Source organism: Fulmarus glacialis, unplaced genomic scaffold, assembly GCF_000690835.1.
Source record: "Fulmarus glacialis isolate BGI_N327 unplaced genomic scaffold, ASM69083v1 scaffold228, whole genome shotgun sequence".
NCBI lineage: Eukaryota > Metazoa > Chordata > Aves > Procellariiformes > Procellariidae > Fulmarus > Fulmarus glacialis.
The window spans coordinates 65,041-82,791 of record NW_009228724.1 but is presented as its reverse complement, the minus strand read 5'-3'; the positions used below and the strand labels follow the sequence as shown (position 1 = coordinate 82,791).

The window sequence follows — 17,751 nt, the reverse complement described above, 5'->3', positions numbered from 1 at the left end:
ATGGGGAATATAATATGCTGCTGTGATGAACATATCCTCATCTACTTCTACAAATAGCTGAGAGAGAAAGCTGCTGTTTGATTTTTTTTCTTGGTACCGAAAAGCAGCTTTAGATCACTTAAACAGTAAGGGGTGAAAAGGGGAAGAATAATACTGAAGAGTTGAAGCTAAGCTTTAAATGTAAAGTATTTTTAATAATCTATAAATTCACATTAACAATAGGTATACTATAGGGCTGAAGCTCTTTCTCATAATGGGTAAGAATCTACTTAGACCACAATATTTTAAGTGCAACTGTATGTGCAAAAATGCACCCTTAAACTTTATGTTTGCAAGTAGTTATAATTATGAATAGATGATTTATGGGTATTTTTAATTTGTGTACATCCTTTTTATTTTTGATAGGGTAAAGCCTTAGTCCTGCAGTTCAGGCTCAAAACTAGAAGAATGTTAGTCAGCCAGTTTATTCTGTTATTTTCTAGTTTTCTTGTCAAGTGAGAAGAGAAGGTGTATGTGACATCTTATATTGTGAAGTAATTTCCAGAATATTTAGGCACTGTAGGTAAAAACCTAAAAGATCAGGCAGAGTGTCTCCTTCAGTTATATATCTAGAACAATGCAGAACAGTGTTGCTTCATTCTGGGGCAGTGGGCTGCTCTTAGGTAGCATGTTTACATACATGCCTCTCAAAAAATTCTGACTAGGTAGCCACAGATAGTGTAGATGTGCTTTATTCCTGGTCAAATAATTGATTTTATTTAAAAAATTATTTACAGTGTAATGCACTAATATATTGAGAGCATCTTCTGTTTATTTTGAAATTACTGTATTTATGTTCTGAATTATTACTAGAATTCTGAGCTAAACCCATACTAATTACTTTCTAAAATACTGAAAACTTGACCTGCAAACATCCTGCACAAGTTATGTTATTCTCCTCCATTCATTCAAAAAGGAAAAAAGGGGAGATTTTTGCTGAGAGAAGTCGTTAGGTAAATTTGATTGCTTTTCAAGTCATATGATGTAGATGAATTGCTGGCCAGCTGATAAAGAGATATATTATATGTCTTAAATATACTGTGTATGTATATGACTCTCCTCTTCCCAGTGCTGATGGAAATGTCGTCCAAATTCTTTCTCTTCTCCTTAGATGAAATAAATAGCACTTAGCAGTAAAGATAAAAATATTTGTGTTTTTAAATGAAGCACTGCTTACTTGCTTCAAAATTCTATCAGCCATCCGTCTCAGAGGATGGGAAAACATTACTGTCATGAAAATAAATTGTAAGAAAATGAAATAAAAATTAATAAATGGGAATTTCACTGTGTAGTCAGAAAAAATAATGGTTTCGTCGGAGAAGGACCAAGCCCTAATATTGGAAGGGTGAGGTTGCTATGTTTACACTTGAGCACAGCACAGAAGTGATGTCTACTTTTGCAAGTGGCAGAATACCAATTGGATGATAGTTTGTTGTTCTTATATATGAAAACAAAATATATAGGAACAATATATAAGGCTGAAAAAAAGCCATCACCAATTTTGTAAAACTCTTAATAACTAGTCTATTAAGATACTAGCTTAATAATAGTAAGATGTTAATACTATTAACATATTAAATATGTTAAGCATAGTCCCACAAATTGCTAAGATTGTGAACCCAAATATTGCTTTTAAAAAAAAAAAATCTTTTTTGGGACAAAAATTTTCTAGAAATTAAAAGAAATCAGATTCATTCAGAGTTGCAAACCGTTTAAGAACACCTTTTGAACTGTTAGTAACACACATAGTGATACAACTCAAGTGAATCATATCCAAACAAGAAGTAAAATTTTGATAACCTTCATCATGCTCCCAAGCAGTTCATTTCTTCCTAATTCCTCTAAAAAAGTCCCATTTCATTTCCTCTTAAGGGAGGAGCTGCCACACACTCTGCCTCAGCTACTGTACTTTGCACCCTAGCAATATGCAAAGGGTAAGCCAGAACCTGAACCATCACACTCCTCTGCTCAGCGTATCTCAGCTAGGTTATGCAGGGGAGCTCAGCCAGGCTCAGCTCCAGAGGACTGTAATGAAAGTTAGCAAAATTCAGGAAAACTAGCTGGTAACTGTTATAAAAGTTAACTGAGTCTAGGGTATTAGTAAATAGGATAATGTACTGGGACTTGGTTTCCTAAAGAGAAATGCTGGGGTACTCTACGACCTCTCTATGAGGCAGCCAGGCAAAATGATTTTTTTTTAGAATAATCTCAAGAAAGAAGCAAAGACATTCTCTGAATGTTACATCAATAAGTTGTACAAGATATGTAAAAATGTGTAAGAATGAAGCAGTTTGCTGACTGGCCAAGTAGTAGTTATTAATCTAAGGGATAAAACCTTATAGATCACACTAATTAATTTTGCATATGTTCATTGTCTTATAATACCTACTGTAATAGATTACAAGTCATATTTCATTTCCATTACATAAAATGGACTTACAGCTGTTGTAACCCTGGGAGGAGTCAGTATAAGTGATGTAAAAGTGATGGCTCTATGCTGTAGTGGCAGTATGGAGCTTCTGACTTGTGCTTTGTTGCTGGTCTACTCACGGAAAGTGAACATAGTGTCATTAGTTTTTTATAATTCACAGCAACATGGCATAGTGAGCTGCTGATAGTTACCAGGATTAAGCAAAGGGCATGAGCTGTAAACCGTAGTTGCATATACATGTTGATGAAACAATTTTAAGGTCTCTAATGTTACAGAAAGGGAAAGTAAAACAGTACGTGATTAATTGTGACTTCTCAGTAGGAGATGACCTTTCATACAGCCACTACCATACCGCCATAAAAAGGTACCATCTTGTTATGTATTTTGTATTGACCCAGCTGTATGTATACCTCAACCATAGAGGTAAAAGTAAGTAGTAGAACATGGAGTCTTCCTACTGTTGAAGGATGAAGGAGTATGGGACAAGCTTCAGTAACTCCATCCTGGAACATGAAGGAAGCAGGAAATAAACAGTGATTCTAGGACCATATAGTTATATGTATAAATAAGAGATCATTAAAATTTCAAATATGCCTGAATTGCTCTCTTATTTATGATTCAAGGAAATAAAAATCAAGTCTCTTTATGTTGTTCCTGGATGATATGCAGTTGGTTCCCTGAGCAGCACTGGGATCATATGTTGGCCTGGCATCAAAATGAAAGAAAAGAAACAATATTGGTTTTCTTCTGGAAAACTTCTTCGGCAACATTTGGAGTTTATTTAGTAAACAGGACACTGAATTGTTTGAACATGTGCACTTACTAATAGAGAAAGGCAAAAATATTTATTCCCCATCATCCTAGTGTTTTTGAGATTTCTGACATTTTTTTCATTCTCTGTTATGCTAGAACCCCTCACTTGCCAAACTGAATGAAAAGATAAAAAGATGGATAGCATACCCTTGCCTTTTTGAAGAGGAAGCCTTGGATTTGAAAAGCTTATGGTTTAAATTCCTGATGGAAATTTCAGATGCATAAATACAAAATGCTTTATATAATATGATATAATATGTTACAATGTGTCCCAAAGTCATAATTTTCTTTCAGAAGCAAAATATTTCCAGAGTAAACTATGGGAGTATATGGTTTGTAATCATTATAAATACAACAAGTACATAGTCCTTAGCTAAAAGTTTCCTTTTCTTTTCTTCTCTTTCTCTTTTGAAGTCTGTTGATCCCGGTCAGCAGTTCACGTGGGAACACTCTAACCTGGAAGTAAACAAACCAAAGAATAGATATGCAAATGTAATTGCATATGACCATTCTCGTGTTCTACTTTCAGCAATAGAAGGTAAGGAGACCTTTAAACTTAAATTAATCAAATCCTAAAATCCAGTATAAATTTACCTCCTGATATCTTTGCATAATAATATAAGGAAGTGTCAGTTAAAGTACTTCCAGTAAATTCCTGTAATGACCATCCTTTTCTGATGTTCATTCTCAGTAATTCATTATGAAAATGCACTAAAATTGACACAGGGTCACATATAGCACTGAATGCATGAGGTCCCTGTGTGTATGCCAATGTATATCTAAAGTAAATTATCATTGCTGTTTACTTATACTAATTCTAATACTAATTTCTATATCAGAAATAGTGTGGCCAGCAGGAGTAGGGAGGTGATCGTGCCCCTGTACTCGGCACTGGTGAGGCCGCACCTTGAATACTGTGTTCAGTTTTGGGCCCCTCACTACAAGAAGGACATTGAGGTGCTGGAGCGTGTCCAGAGAAGGGCAACGAAGCTGGTGAAGGGTCTAGAGCACAAGTCTTATGAGGAGCGGCTGAGGGAACTGGGGCTGTTTAGCCTGGAGAAGGGGAGGCTGAGGGGAGACCTCATGGCGCTCTACAACTACCTGAAAGGAGGTTGTAGCGAGGTGGGGGTTGGTCTCTTTTCCCAAGTAACAAGCGATAGGACGAGAGGAAATGGCCTCAAGTTGCGCCAAGAGAGGTTTAGACTGGACATTAGGAAAAAATTCTTCACTGAAAGAGTGGTCAAGCCTTGGAACAGGCTGCCCAGGGAACTGGTTGAGTCACCATCCCTGGAAGTATTTAAAAGACGTGTAGATGAGGCGCTTAGGGACATGGTTTAGTGGGCATGGTGGTGTTGGGTTAATGGTTGGACTTGATGATCTTAGAGGTCTTTTCCAACCTTAGTGATTCTATAATTGTATGATTCTATGATTCTACAAAGCAAATATAACAGTAACCATGCATGAATTGAGGTTTTTGTTGAACAATGACATTATCAAAATATCTGATTATTGAGTTTCAGTTGCCAAATCCTTTATATGGGAAAAAAAGATCAGTTCAACTTTATATTCTCAGGGAGAATTTTGAGAGCTGTCTGTTAAAACTTTCCTTGTTTTCTTTTCCACTTACAATCTGAATGTTAAACAAGAGTGTTTAAACAAATCCCCACAAGCAGACATTGTTGTACCTCAGTATTTCACTGCCAAAAGATTGGCAGAGAGGTATAATGAGAGCTCTTCATTATATCTTTCTTTGTCAAAAAGCTTTCCAAAAATTTGAACATTTTAGAATTTTAATTTAAGCAAACTGTCCAAGGTGATCAGCCCTGGGTGTTGTGTCTCTTTTACCAAGTGCTAAAGCACTGGTTTTCACTCAGGATTTCTTTTCTTACCAGTTCTGCCTTACCATTAACCTGCTTCCTGGGAGGAAGACAGATTTTCAGTTTATTCTGTATTGTTGCCAGGCAGGTATTAATGATGGCCAGAATATAATCGAGTATCTATTTAAGTGGAACAATGTAAATGAAAATAAAATTTGCCTTTACTAGCTCTGATGGGGCTTGCATATGATGTGTAAAATGTAGGGAACTGTATTCAAGGTCACAATTATTGCAGTCTTAACATGCTACAAGTTAAACTGCAAGGTGTTTTAATTTACACTTATAAACAACTTCTTATCTTTGGCTACTCCAGGCCTGAAGACAATATTCACAGGTGAAATCCATTTTAATATTAGCTGCTTGGCGAAGAAAAAGGCAATCCACTGATTGAAGTTTAGATCTTCCCTTATTTATTGCAGCTGCGTACCGTGTGGTTTGACAATACAGAGCTTCTCAAATGTATTGGAAAATTTAAATGATTGCCTAGAAGAATTTGCCTATGATACTCTGCCTATGTTTGTTCCACCTCTGAGGCTCATATAGCAGTTCTGACAAGATTTTTCAAGATTTTTTGTAATGTCACTTACAATTTTTCTCATTGCCTCGTAGAAGAATATAGCTGTTTAGAAATCTGCCGCTACCTGGTAGAACAACCTGTCTCAACACTGAAGAGAGGGTATTTTAATTAGAATTATATGTGATGTAATGCAAGAAAAATATCCCTTTCTGTGTCACTGGTCCAGACAAGAGAAATAACTACGTGGTCAGGAAAGGCCAGGAAGAGCAATTGGACAGCCGTTCTGAATTGTTATGTAAAGTTCTTTGGAACAAAATGTTTAACTCAGAAATAAGTTTATTTGACAGAAGACTCAAGATTTTCACAGGATTTTGTTTGGAAAAAGAGTTTTGTAATGGGGGGAAGGAAGAGAGGAAAAAATCTAATTGCAAATAAACTTATTTATTAATTTATAAGTCAGACATCTGGGTTTAAAAAGTTCTGCAAGGTTCGCCTTCCTGTAAATGACCCATGAAATTTGGTTCCCTTAAAGAAAATGAACATATTCAGAGAATGGGAACAAAATTTAAGAGGCAAAATAGAAAATGTTAGTCAAAGTAATTAAAAGTATCAAATTACACAGTACATTGGACTGCTTTTTAAAATAATAGATAGTAAAAATATGAAAAAAATCTACATTGTACCTGTAGGAAAGGACTGAGTATTTCAAGGAGCAGGGACAACATACAGTTAAACTGTAACGTTTGATTGCCTTTTTTAAGTAAGAAATACCACGATGAGGCTAAAATTTCTAATCCTATAGTATTCAGTGACCCTAAACAAAGCAAAATATTATAGCCTTTTGAAATGTCAGTGTTAGATGTAAAACCACAAATGGGATTTTGACCCATTTGGTGATTTGCATAATTATAAGTATTTTCTCAGTCTTCAGTTTATGGTGAAAAAAACAACATAAATCAAATATTAAATGCCTTTTTATGCTATGATAATTTGTCTTGAAAACAATATTAATTATTCTTTTAAACTTTTTTCCCCCTGGGATTTTACATGATTGTGTTTCTGAAATTTTGTGTGTGTACCTTCATAAGTTTAATACATTGGTCTTAGCATTTGGTGCTAAGTGTGTGCTTCTCTTTCAAGTTTTAAGTAAATATTCCTACAATGAAAATATGCAGTCTGCCTAGCATTTTAATTAGTTGACAGCTACATTTGTTTTCATGCTACCGGGGAAATCAATACGTGAATATTGTTTAAAAAAAAAAATTCTCCTTTACCTACATTACTATACAAGCTGATCAGGACCTAAACTTGGACTACATTACATTTTGTTACAACTATATAGAGAATATTTGGTTGGATTTTACATATAGGCCTTACCTGCATATCTTTGGCAGCCATAAGAAGACTAATATTATCAATGAGGTTTGAATGATAACTGCTCCTTCTAAGATGAAGAGCTCTATTCTACACCTAGACGTTGGTCCCTGTTTAAGAGCAAATATATATGAACGAGAAACTAAGAATCTGCCAAACTGTAATCCTACACTGATGGTCACTTTGCCTCTTGATGGTGTTGCACAAACGTGGAATGCTGTAACTGCTACTCTAGAACGGGGCGCGAGGCCAGTTTTGTTCAGTTGCCCAATTCTGACTGTAGCCAATATGAAGCGATTCCTAGAAAGTCTTAAGAAGCATGTAGTAGAGATTTGAAATTACTTCTTTCTACCCATTGACAATATCAAGTTTTTAAAAATTGCATTAGCCCTGAAACACAAGGCTTAGTAACGCTTCCAAAGTGTTTATTTTGGTAACTTTTATACTCTTGTTACACGTGTTCAAACCTGGTTTTGAATCACTGCTACGTTCTTAGCCTCAGTAATTGCATATAGCATGGAGTTCCACGACATAATTGCACACTTTGCAAGAAAGATTTTTTACGTTATTAAACTCACCACTGTTCAAATTTTATTACATTAGATGTGCCTTTGGAAGGAAAACCGAGATTAGTTGTGGTAATTTGAATTTCCACTTGAAAGAAAATACTATTTTGCAAAATTTTGTTCCCATGTTCTTGAAATCTCATCGTTCCTCTTGTGCTGTCTTTGGATGTGTCTGAGAGGGACACTTGGAATTTTGCAGTATAATGAAAAAATGTTGTAACATAGTGAAGTTTATTTTATGCATCTAAATGGATCTGAGGGCAGAATTTTCTGATTAAAAGAGAAATAGATCAAGTTAAAACAGCTAGCTCTGTGATCTTAAACCTCTAAGGAGTAAATAAAATACTGGGAAAAAATGATTAAACATTTTGCATTTTAAAAAGTCTTGCCAGTTCTTTTAGGAGACATCCAAGATTAAAAGACTGCCATATGTGGCATGGATTTGCATAATGCTAGTGATTAAAAAAAAAAATTAAAAATAATATCTATCATATTTCAGCAATGTAATTTTTGTTTGATGGGAAATTTAATGGCTTTAAAATGCTGCTAAACCTGGAAGTCTCTAGACTCTTGACTATATAAACGGTCAAGAAAGAAGAAGGCAAGAAACTGCTAATATTCTTATTTGTCTGATTGTTAATTATCGGTAAATTATCATTGAGTAGGTAGGCCATCATCCTTAGATTTAGAAAGTATTCTGGTCAATATAAATTCTTGATCATATACTGAACAGTCATGGACTATACAAATTATTTGTGCTCTCTCATATTGCATTTGTGTTGCATTCTGCTAACAATATATAATTACAAACTTAGAGTAATTGTGTGCCCCTTCCCCTTGCAAGCCTGGAGTGCCTTAAAAACAACAGAAGTATTTCAGTGTTGAGGTAATGGGATACAGAAAGATCAGTGAAGTAGATCAATGATGTAGAAGTCTATATGAAGTAGACTTCATAGAGTAGTCTTCATGGTAGCTGTCTCAACAGCAATGCCAAGACAAGTTGTATGGGTATAGTAATTTTGACCTATGGATCTTCTTATGCTGTTATAGTTGTAATGTAACAACAAAAATTGTGTCATTGTTGATACCCTTGAAATCTGCTTAGAACAATTCTGACTTTTTCCTATCAGCACACTGGGGAAAGCTTCCGCAAAATGTCCAGTGGCTTTGTTCTTGAATGGGTAATGAAGATTTGGCACCTCACAATTTACTGTGCACACTCATATTGACACTGGTTTTTGCAGGAATTACCAAACCAGAAATCAATTCATTTAATATTAGTAGACGCAGTCATCGGCCCTTTTAGTGCATCATTTAGAGGTATAAATGAATATTTGTATCAAAAAAAAGACTCCTTTGGTAGATAACTTTGTTGTTACTCAGTCTTAAACAGTTGGAGAATCACTAAATCAAGTTTCAGACAGCTGTAAAGTAATCACAGTATGATGACTTCATGTCAGATTTTGATACCTGCTTTGCACTATCATGCAACATACTGCTATCTCAATGTATTGTGCTGCACAGTGCTGTTACCTGTCTCTGAGGAACTGCGCTGAACAATCTGTTTACTCTCATTCTGTACCCTTTCTTAATACTAGCCAACATTTAAAACAGAACAAAAGAAATCCAAGCTTCCTTTCTTTTTCTTAGCGGAGGTTCTCCTGTTTCCCAGCTCATTTTTCTGCTACTCACCAAGTTTCTCATCTTGCCTGTAGATCTTCTACAGTTCCTAGTTCTTAGTTTCCATCCCTACATTTCACCTTTTTCAGATTTTTCTCACCTTTTTTCTTTTCCTTCAAATATTTGTCTTCTGTCCTCTGCACAATCCCTTTCTTTTCGTGCTTAATTCTGCATCTTCTGCCCACCCCTTTTTGACATTGCCTTCTTTCCATAATTCTTTATAATTCAACATTTCACTTTGAGACTCCATATCTTTCATCCTTTCCCTCTTCACCAGACTGTCCTAGTCCTAATAGTCCATCCACAATCTAGCAATCTATAGGTTTTCTTTTTCCCCTCAATTCTTTTTCCTTCTTACCTTACGTTGTTAGGATGATATGTAGTGACTTTTCCTCAGTCTTTGTAAAAAGCTTTCATTTTACCAATGTTCATTACTACAATATCTTCATTGGTCTTGTGCTGCTTCATTTTTGAGTGAGTTCTTACAGTACAGGTTTTGCTTAGACCATTTGAATTTGATAATCTCCTTAACTATATAGATTTTATGTTACAAAAACTTCCACATAAACAATTGTTACTGATACCTAGTAGCTGCCTTAGTTCATTTTTGCTCTGACATAGTTCAAAACATCAGTTATTGATTTAGACCAATAGTACAGCTTCATCAGCATTTTGAGTTCATCATTGCATTTTTCCAACTTGTTTACAGGCATGACAGAATTTAATCCTATTACTTCACATTCTTTATGACTAGCAGCACATCTCTTAGGGAAGCAGCACAGAAACAAAGGTTTATGGTTTAATTTGTTTTAAATAGAAAGGCTGTTCAGTACTTAGCCTTTGAAAAGGCTTGAAGTAATATCATGATTTGATTTCAATTTGTGATTAAAATGTGAAGTCTAATTAAAGCTATTTAAGATTATAACTGTCTTAAGGAAATCAAGTGAATAATTCTGAGGTCTATGTTATTAGCCTTGTGGATGTGAGTCTATGTTGCAGCAAGCTGTACTGTCATCTCAGTTCATGAGTACAGTCTCAGCATAAACCAGGAGCTATAGAGTTCATTCTTTTAAATCATCTTTTGCACTTTAATTGTGGTATTGGCTAATTTTCTTTCATTGCTCATTCACTCTCACTCTGTAAAATCTGGAGTGCTTGGTTTTCTTGAGATATTTTAAAATGGGATGTCTTTTATGCTCGACCACTCATCTGATTCTTCCCCCATTGTGCTCGATTCCTGTCTGGCAGAATAAGGAGATTGCAGACTCTGGTCATTCATTACCATAGTTGAAAAAGCTACCAGAAACTAGTTATGGTAGAATTACGATCTGGAAGCTTAGTCTTCAGCTGACTTTTTGTGCAGAAACTGTGTCTCTGCCTTCATGAAACTTGTAAAAGTTCACACTTCAGGTATGCCATCCTAAACATGCAGTAAACCCCACTGATGCCAATAGGCTGAGTTAAGGTTCGTATCAATATTACTGAAGGCAGAATTTTGTCACTTTGTCTCCTTCTTGACCTATGTTTTTGCAGAACAACTGACCTCTCTTACCTATGAAACCCAAATTTAAGTAATGATGGCAATTGCTGCTGTGCTTGTGGGTATGTTGCCTTCAAGCTATGGCAGCTTACAAAGGTTTGCAAGATTTCATTGTACTGCAGTCAAACTAGTTGTCATTTGATTGTTTTTGCACTATTAGACTTGACAGAGAATTGCTCAGCTTTCTCAGCTCAGAATGAGGTTATGGCCAGAAAAGTCATTGCAGAAAGTGACATTTTAATATTTAAATTTATTTTCCTTTGATAATTGTTTCTGCTTGGTCAGTGTAGCTATTTCCAGTGTAGATGTTCAGGTTTTGTATACATTATTTTTAAACTGCACACACTTCATTAGGCGTCTTATGATAAGGCACCTTCCCTAGAGGGCTTTAAGTTTATGTGTTGTGGGGACAGCTGATGAAGCAAAAACTGGTTGGCAAACTGTGAGATAGAAAATGAGAGTGGGAAAATGATATTACAGAATACAAAAGGATTTTGGAACAGGATGTGAAACTGAGGTCCTGCATGAAAACAGTGATGAAAAGAGACTCAGTGTGAGAAATGGGTATGATACTTGAAAGCACTATGAGAATGGATAGAGAATAAAGAAAACACCTAATGGATACTGTGGGTGAGAGAGACAATGGAGCTGAGCACTGTGAATCCTATTGTTCTCTTGATCTCAGTACAGATATAAACCTACAGAGTACTGTATTCTGCTAGAGACAAACCCTTGATGAAAATCTTCTTGCAGTGCAAAGTGTTGGAGCAGCAGCTAGTTTTTCATGTTCCTATCCATGTCCCAGCCAAATCCTTTTCATGTGCCATGAGGCTGAGTTGCCTTGTAAAAGGATTTTTCTGGCTAAAGAACGTACAGGATTCTTTGTGTCCTCTTGATAAAAGACAAGTGGAGTGGAAGCTGAGAAGAAATCCTCTTTGCAAATATCAGTAATTGTTAATCTTAATTCTTTCTTACTTGCATCTGTGATCAAGGAAGGTATAATCTGGAAGCTTTTCTTCATTCTAATTTAAAGAATTAGAATTTATTTAATTTAGAAGTTATTTTAATATTATTTTGTCAATAAATGTAGTACAAGTTAGTAAGTAGAAAGAGTATTTACAATTTTACACATTCTGGATTTTTTTACATCAGGTACTAGGATTGGCTGCTAAGACTTGTAAAGATCATTCTTTGGTGCACAGTTTGCAATACTTCTCATGCTTAATTTTCACGCTGAGTTTGTGCAGTATCAGCTCCAGAGGACAGCTTTCCCACAAGATCATTTAACCAGTTTACAAAATGTTGTTTTTCTTTTTCATTTTTTTCCTAGGGCTTTTATTTATAACATATGCTTCAAAGTATGATACCAGGTATCATAATATAATTCTAATTTATGCAGAAAACATTTCTTACCAGCTTTCTCAGTTCCTTTGGTAATAATACCCAGTTGGTGTAGATTTCTCTTCTTGGCTTCATTTTTCTTTCTCATCTGTTTTGTGCAAAAATGTTTTATTGTCTTGATAAAGGAAGAAAATACAGCATTGTGCCTAGCAGTTGTATTTTCTAAGTCATTAATTCCAATACCCACAATAAGAAGTGTCATGTAAAAAAGTTTTAAGTCTACAAGAGTAAGGCTTTTGAACTCCAATTTCTGCCTTTCATGGAGGGAAATCATGCTTTTCAGCTATAGACTATGCACGTTTTAAAGGGGTTTTATTTTGTTTTATTTTTCTCCCAGAAGAGACTTTCAATCAATTCTCATCATAGTCAACCAATCTTCCTGTGTCCATCCATGCATCTTGCCTGAGGAGTGCCATTTACTGCCTCTCTTGTGCCCCTGAACGGCGTTACAAACTCTTTCCTTCCCTGAAATATTTTGTCAGATTTTTCCTTTAATTGTGCAGAAAGACAAATCAAATTAAAATTTGTGTGTAAATATAATTTGAACATATAAAACAAGAAAATCTATTAAGTTTTCTTGGGTGTAAAGGCAAAATTTTATGCCAGACTACAGCTGCAATAACCCAGAATCTGAATCATTTCAAGACTATATTGGCTCTTAATTAGTGTCTCAGTTAATCAGTGAGTTTGTTCATTACTAAGTAAGTAGTGGAATGAAACACTAATCTTGCCCAGAATGAGTGGAGAAACTCTTCAAATTGTAGCTAAAAACAAACAAACAAACAAAAATGTTAGAGGTACCTCTACTTTCCATTCAAATTCAAATTATTTTGGAAGACATTTTCAGATGTATGTCAGGGGTTGTCAGGAGAGACAGGAGTGTGCAGCCCCAGTAATGCCTGGTTTGGGATCACCAGCAGGAGGTAATACATCAGAATAGATTTGGACATTCAGTTTCTGATAGAAAGCTTGAGAAATATTTCTTTAAACATCTTCAATAATTTATTGTGTTTCATAGCCAAAGAAATTCAACTCTGTTGCTTTGTGGAGTGAAAATAATCTCAGCTTTAGAATTAACCAGGAAGCTTGTATCGCCTTGAGTCTCTTTTGAAACAGTTTGTGGAACCTGCATTGTGTCCTGGGGTTGTAGACTTGGGCATGGCAGATTGGCTGTATAAACATAGAATCATTCATTTCTGCTCAAAGAAGTAACTTCTGTTAATTACTTTAACAAACCTTTTGTATCATTTTATTATGATGCACAGTTCTGTATTTCAGCTAACTCTTCTGGGGAACACTTCAACACTGCAGTAATGTGGGAAACGCTGCTTTGCCATCCCATCAGCACTAAGATGTCACATGAGTATCTTTTCTTCCTCAAGTCGTCAGTTAAAAAATGTCATGGTGCCTGCCATGCTTTGTCTTCCAACATGCACATAGTCTGAGTTAAAACTCTGCACTGCACTACACTCCTTCTGCCCCCACCAAGGAGGGATGGGACTGAGACCTGTATGTCTATTTTACCCCCTTCTGTGAGCATGTCTTCCTTATTAGTCCAGATTAGTAACATGATCTTCACTACAGCCAATACCCTTCCTCGACTTGGCAGGCAGCATGTTATGGTCCAGCTCTCAGAACAGACATGACACTGCATACCCTCAGTTAAATAGATTCCAGTTGGGAGCTGGCTCGCTTCCATGTGGCTCAAAGTATAGACGTGTCTGGTAGATACCACCCAAAGTCCCTCTATGAGTCTTGTCCAAAATGAGCCTCGAGCAATTGACAGTGTAGGTCCAATGTGCCCACAGGTCTTGGATTCCTCCCTCTTTTCATGCATTTAATTTTTATTCAGACTTGCAGAGGTCTTTATTTCATGCACATATCATGTAACAGATTCCACTGTTTCTTAAACCTGACTTACATAATGTGCTTTGTTAAAATAAAGCTCATAGTTAGCTTCCCATTTAATGGGAAAAATTAATGTAGCAGTAATATTAATAGTCTGACAACATTAACCCTTTTTCTATATCTAAAAGAAATGCAATGAGCTCAACGAGAGTGTTAAATGAAGCCTACTCAGGGCATCTGATGGAGAGGCTTCCCTATCTGGCCCAGGCAAAGGCTGCCATACTGGTCGATGACTGCAGGCAGTGTCAGACCAGCTTTAAATGCTGCAGTTTCCAGGTCTATCCATCTGCTACAGATTTTCAGGCTTCTTTCTTTTATACTTCTTCGTCAGACTGAGTCCCTTTGTTGCAAAAGAATGGTTATTCCCAGAGAGGCCATCATACCCCTTGGCTCCACAAATGGCATACACTCACTTGCAAGTACCCATGTACTACCTGGCATGCAGCAAGCTAAGATTCGCTGATCCAGCTGTGTCACAGGACTTTTTAGCGCTTGTACAACAGGACAGCACAGAAATGCTGCCCCATGTTTTCACCCTTCTCTCTTTGCAGGCATACCAGGCAGTGACTATATCAATGCCAACTACATAGATGGATACAGAAAGCAGAATGCTTATATAGCAACTCAAGGGGCATTGCCGGAAACCTTTGGTGACTTCTGGAGAATGATGTGGGAGCAACGGGGTGCAACTGTCGTCATGATGACAAAACTAGAGGAGAGGTCCAGGGTAAGGAAAGCATATACAATGTTCATAATATTTTACCTGAGTAATCACTTACATAAGATTTTCATGTATGTCTGCCTCCTGTATATGCACAAGAACTGATTTTTTTAAGTTGCCACCAGTTAAAAGTACCTATACTATGAAAATCACTTATATAGGAAATGTTAGTTCCACCGTGAAATTACCAAGTCACGCCACCTTATTTTGTATGGTTTTTTATACTCTGAAAAGCTTGAAATGTCTTGATCCACAATGATTTTTTTTTTTTTTCCCCGTTTCAGTTATGCTGGAAATGTCAGGAGGTGATTGAAAATGTTACCTCCTCTGTAGTATCAAGAATATGATTGTATCATCCTGTTATGAGGAATGTCAACAGCATTCAATTTTCACTTTTATATGGTGTAGATTAAACATTACTTAAGATCAGTGAGGATTTGGATTTGCTTAAGAAACATAAGAATTTTTTTTCAGCGCATGCTGCATGCTAGGAAAACTCTACAACAGCATATGCAGTAATACAATACAAAATTCTCTGTGATATTTCAAATTCAATTTTACAGGGCAAAGTAAAATTAAGAAAGTAAAGGACTAAAACATAAAAATACTATTCTAATAATAGCAGTGTTATAATAAAAGATGTGCTATATGTGAAGGGAAATAAAAAGTAATAATACTTTTTATTATATATTAAGGAAAGTGATGGAAAGAGTAGTAACAGACAACTGTGTGTTGCATGGAGATTTACTAGCAGGTCCGTATTTCAAGGAGTTTGTCAGTTCTAATAGTGGATGTTATCGGGGGTCAGGGGGAAGAGTGAAAGGAAAAAAAGTAAAAGAAGAGAAAGATGGTGAGAAAAAGAAAAGGGAAAAACCCTTCTCAGTGGCCAATTAGAAGGAGAAGGGAGTGTCCAGCCATCAGCACCCTCTCCAGTAGAGCAGGTGGTTCCCCCATCATACTTTTCCCACAATAACTCCGTATTTTTTGTCAAGACGTACTCAAACTCCTTGTGGGTTGTTCCCACTTATGGTGCTGTCATCGTTGCTGGGAGCATGCATTGACTGGGGGAGGTGTTACGTGGCTGATTCATTGCCGAGCTTTCTGTAGACGCATTTATGAGTCCTGTAGTGTAAATTAGAAGCTACAACCAAATGTAGAAATCAGGAAAGGGGAGAAAGAAAGGGTGATTCTAACATCAGTGGCAATTGCTTCCCGTGGGAACCTGCCATAACAACAGTACCAGGGCTTGCACGTGTAAGTCCAGGAGATGAATAACAAACAAAGAGTGTCACAGGAAAAATACTGCCACAGGCATTCTGGGGTATGCTGTCCTGGGAGCTTGTGTGAAGGGGTAGGGAGCTGCAAGTGGGAGGCAGGCTGCAGAATTGCAGGTGGGAGGCCCTTAGCAATACAAAAAGCTAAGTTACCTAAGGCACTGTGCAACATGTTAAAAAATGCCATAAATACAGAGGATCAAGAAGAGTTCAGAAAGAGAGAAAGAAATTAGGGAGGAGGAAAGGAGATTTATCATCCAGAAAAGCTTTTAAATCAGCAAAAAGTATCTTATGGAGGTAACTGGATAATAGTTGATATTTCAGTAACTCATGGATGACCTCCATTTCAAAATGAAAATCTTTTTGCGTGTGTAAGCTTGGAACAGGGGGGCTGCACCGTAAAGCCTAATGCTGTACTGTGTTGGCATTGACGTTTTTTTCACATGCTTGGATACGTATAATTACAATGATTACATAACTTGTTGAACCTCTTGGCAACAGTCATTCCTTTCTGGAGGCTTATGGAAGTACATATATATATATTTATTCTTTTACCATTTCATCACTTTTTAAAATAGAGTACCTTTTTTGCAGTCAAGTAATGTATAGCATTCTAATTACGGAATCACTTTCTGCATGTAAATTCAACCTATATTAACACCAATGCCTGATGGCAATTAGTACATAACAGAGGGTAGTTTTATCAGAAATTTTCATTTTATCTTGAGTCTATAGGCCTTGTCTAGTCTAGGCACGGACAGTAGTTTGGACTTAAGCAAACGAAATTTTGCCCATTTCTTCACTAATTACTTTTTATGTAATAAAGTTGCTGCTAAATAGCATCAGCACTAAGAAAAAATCTGATCCTAATAAGCAGCCCATTGCAGAAGGTGTACTTAAATGCTTCAGAGTTTATCTTAATACAGTCCACAGACAGCCACTGTCTAGAAAGACGTTTTGATGTAACTGAATGAAATTCTACTCATTCTCTCCAATAACTGATTAGCAGAATTTTAAGCCAACTCTAGCCTTTGCTGACTGAACCCTAAAGAACTACTGATCAGAATAGTAATCACCTCCAGAAGTAATTAGCATTCAGCAGCAATACATTCCCGGAGTGTAATGAAAGACCAGGCAATCTAGTCAATGGATTGTCTGTGCATTCAATGCTTATGTTTGCCTATTTTGGGGGGCATAATTTAGCTCATTCTGTGTTCATAGGTCAGGTGAGTTTGATGCACTCAATGCAGAGCATTACAGACCAGCTATCCAGTACGTAATTCAGCTCCAATCTTAGAGTCTGCAACTCTATCAATACAGCATACCGGTTACCTCTTTTCCTGATACAGTAGCTGCGTGTAATGTAATTAGTGGTATTGATGGTGAAGCAGCAGTGGGAATCCCTGTGTGTGAAAAGAATACGATGACAACATTTCGTTGTTATTTTTTCTCATGTTATCATTTTTATATAGCATATCCATAAAGCAGGTGACCAAGTGACATTTCAAACATGAAATACAAACACTGTTACATACCATTAGAGATTAAGATCTTCACTAATTTTGTTTCGCTTTTTCTTTTGATTCCATTTTGATTGCTTTTGTGTCTTG

At 36.4% G+C, this 17,751-nt stretch overlaps 1 protein-coding gene across 1 annotated transcript in view; it reads left to right on the top strand.

The window, feature by feature from the left end:
* The window catches only part of LOC104080973 (receptor-type tyrosine-protein phosphatase delta-like), a gene marked incomplete at its 5' end in the record, with an annotated part of 132,459 nt that overhangs the window by 68,816 nt on the left and 45,892 nt on the right, over positions 1-17,751 (top strand). Inside the window, 2 exon segments of the mRNA XM_009583548.1 lie at positions 3,698-3,821; positions 14,698-14,873. Coding sequence (XP_009581843.1) covers positions 3,698-3,821; positions 14,698-14,873 — 300 coding nt within the window.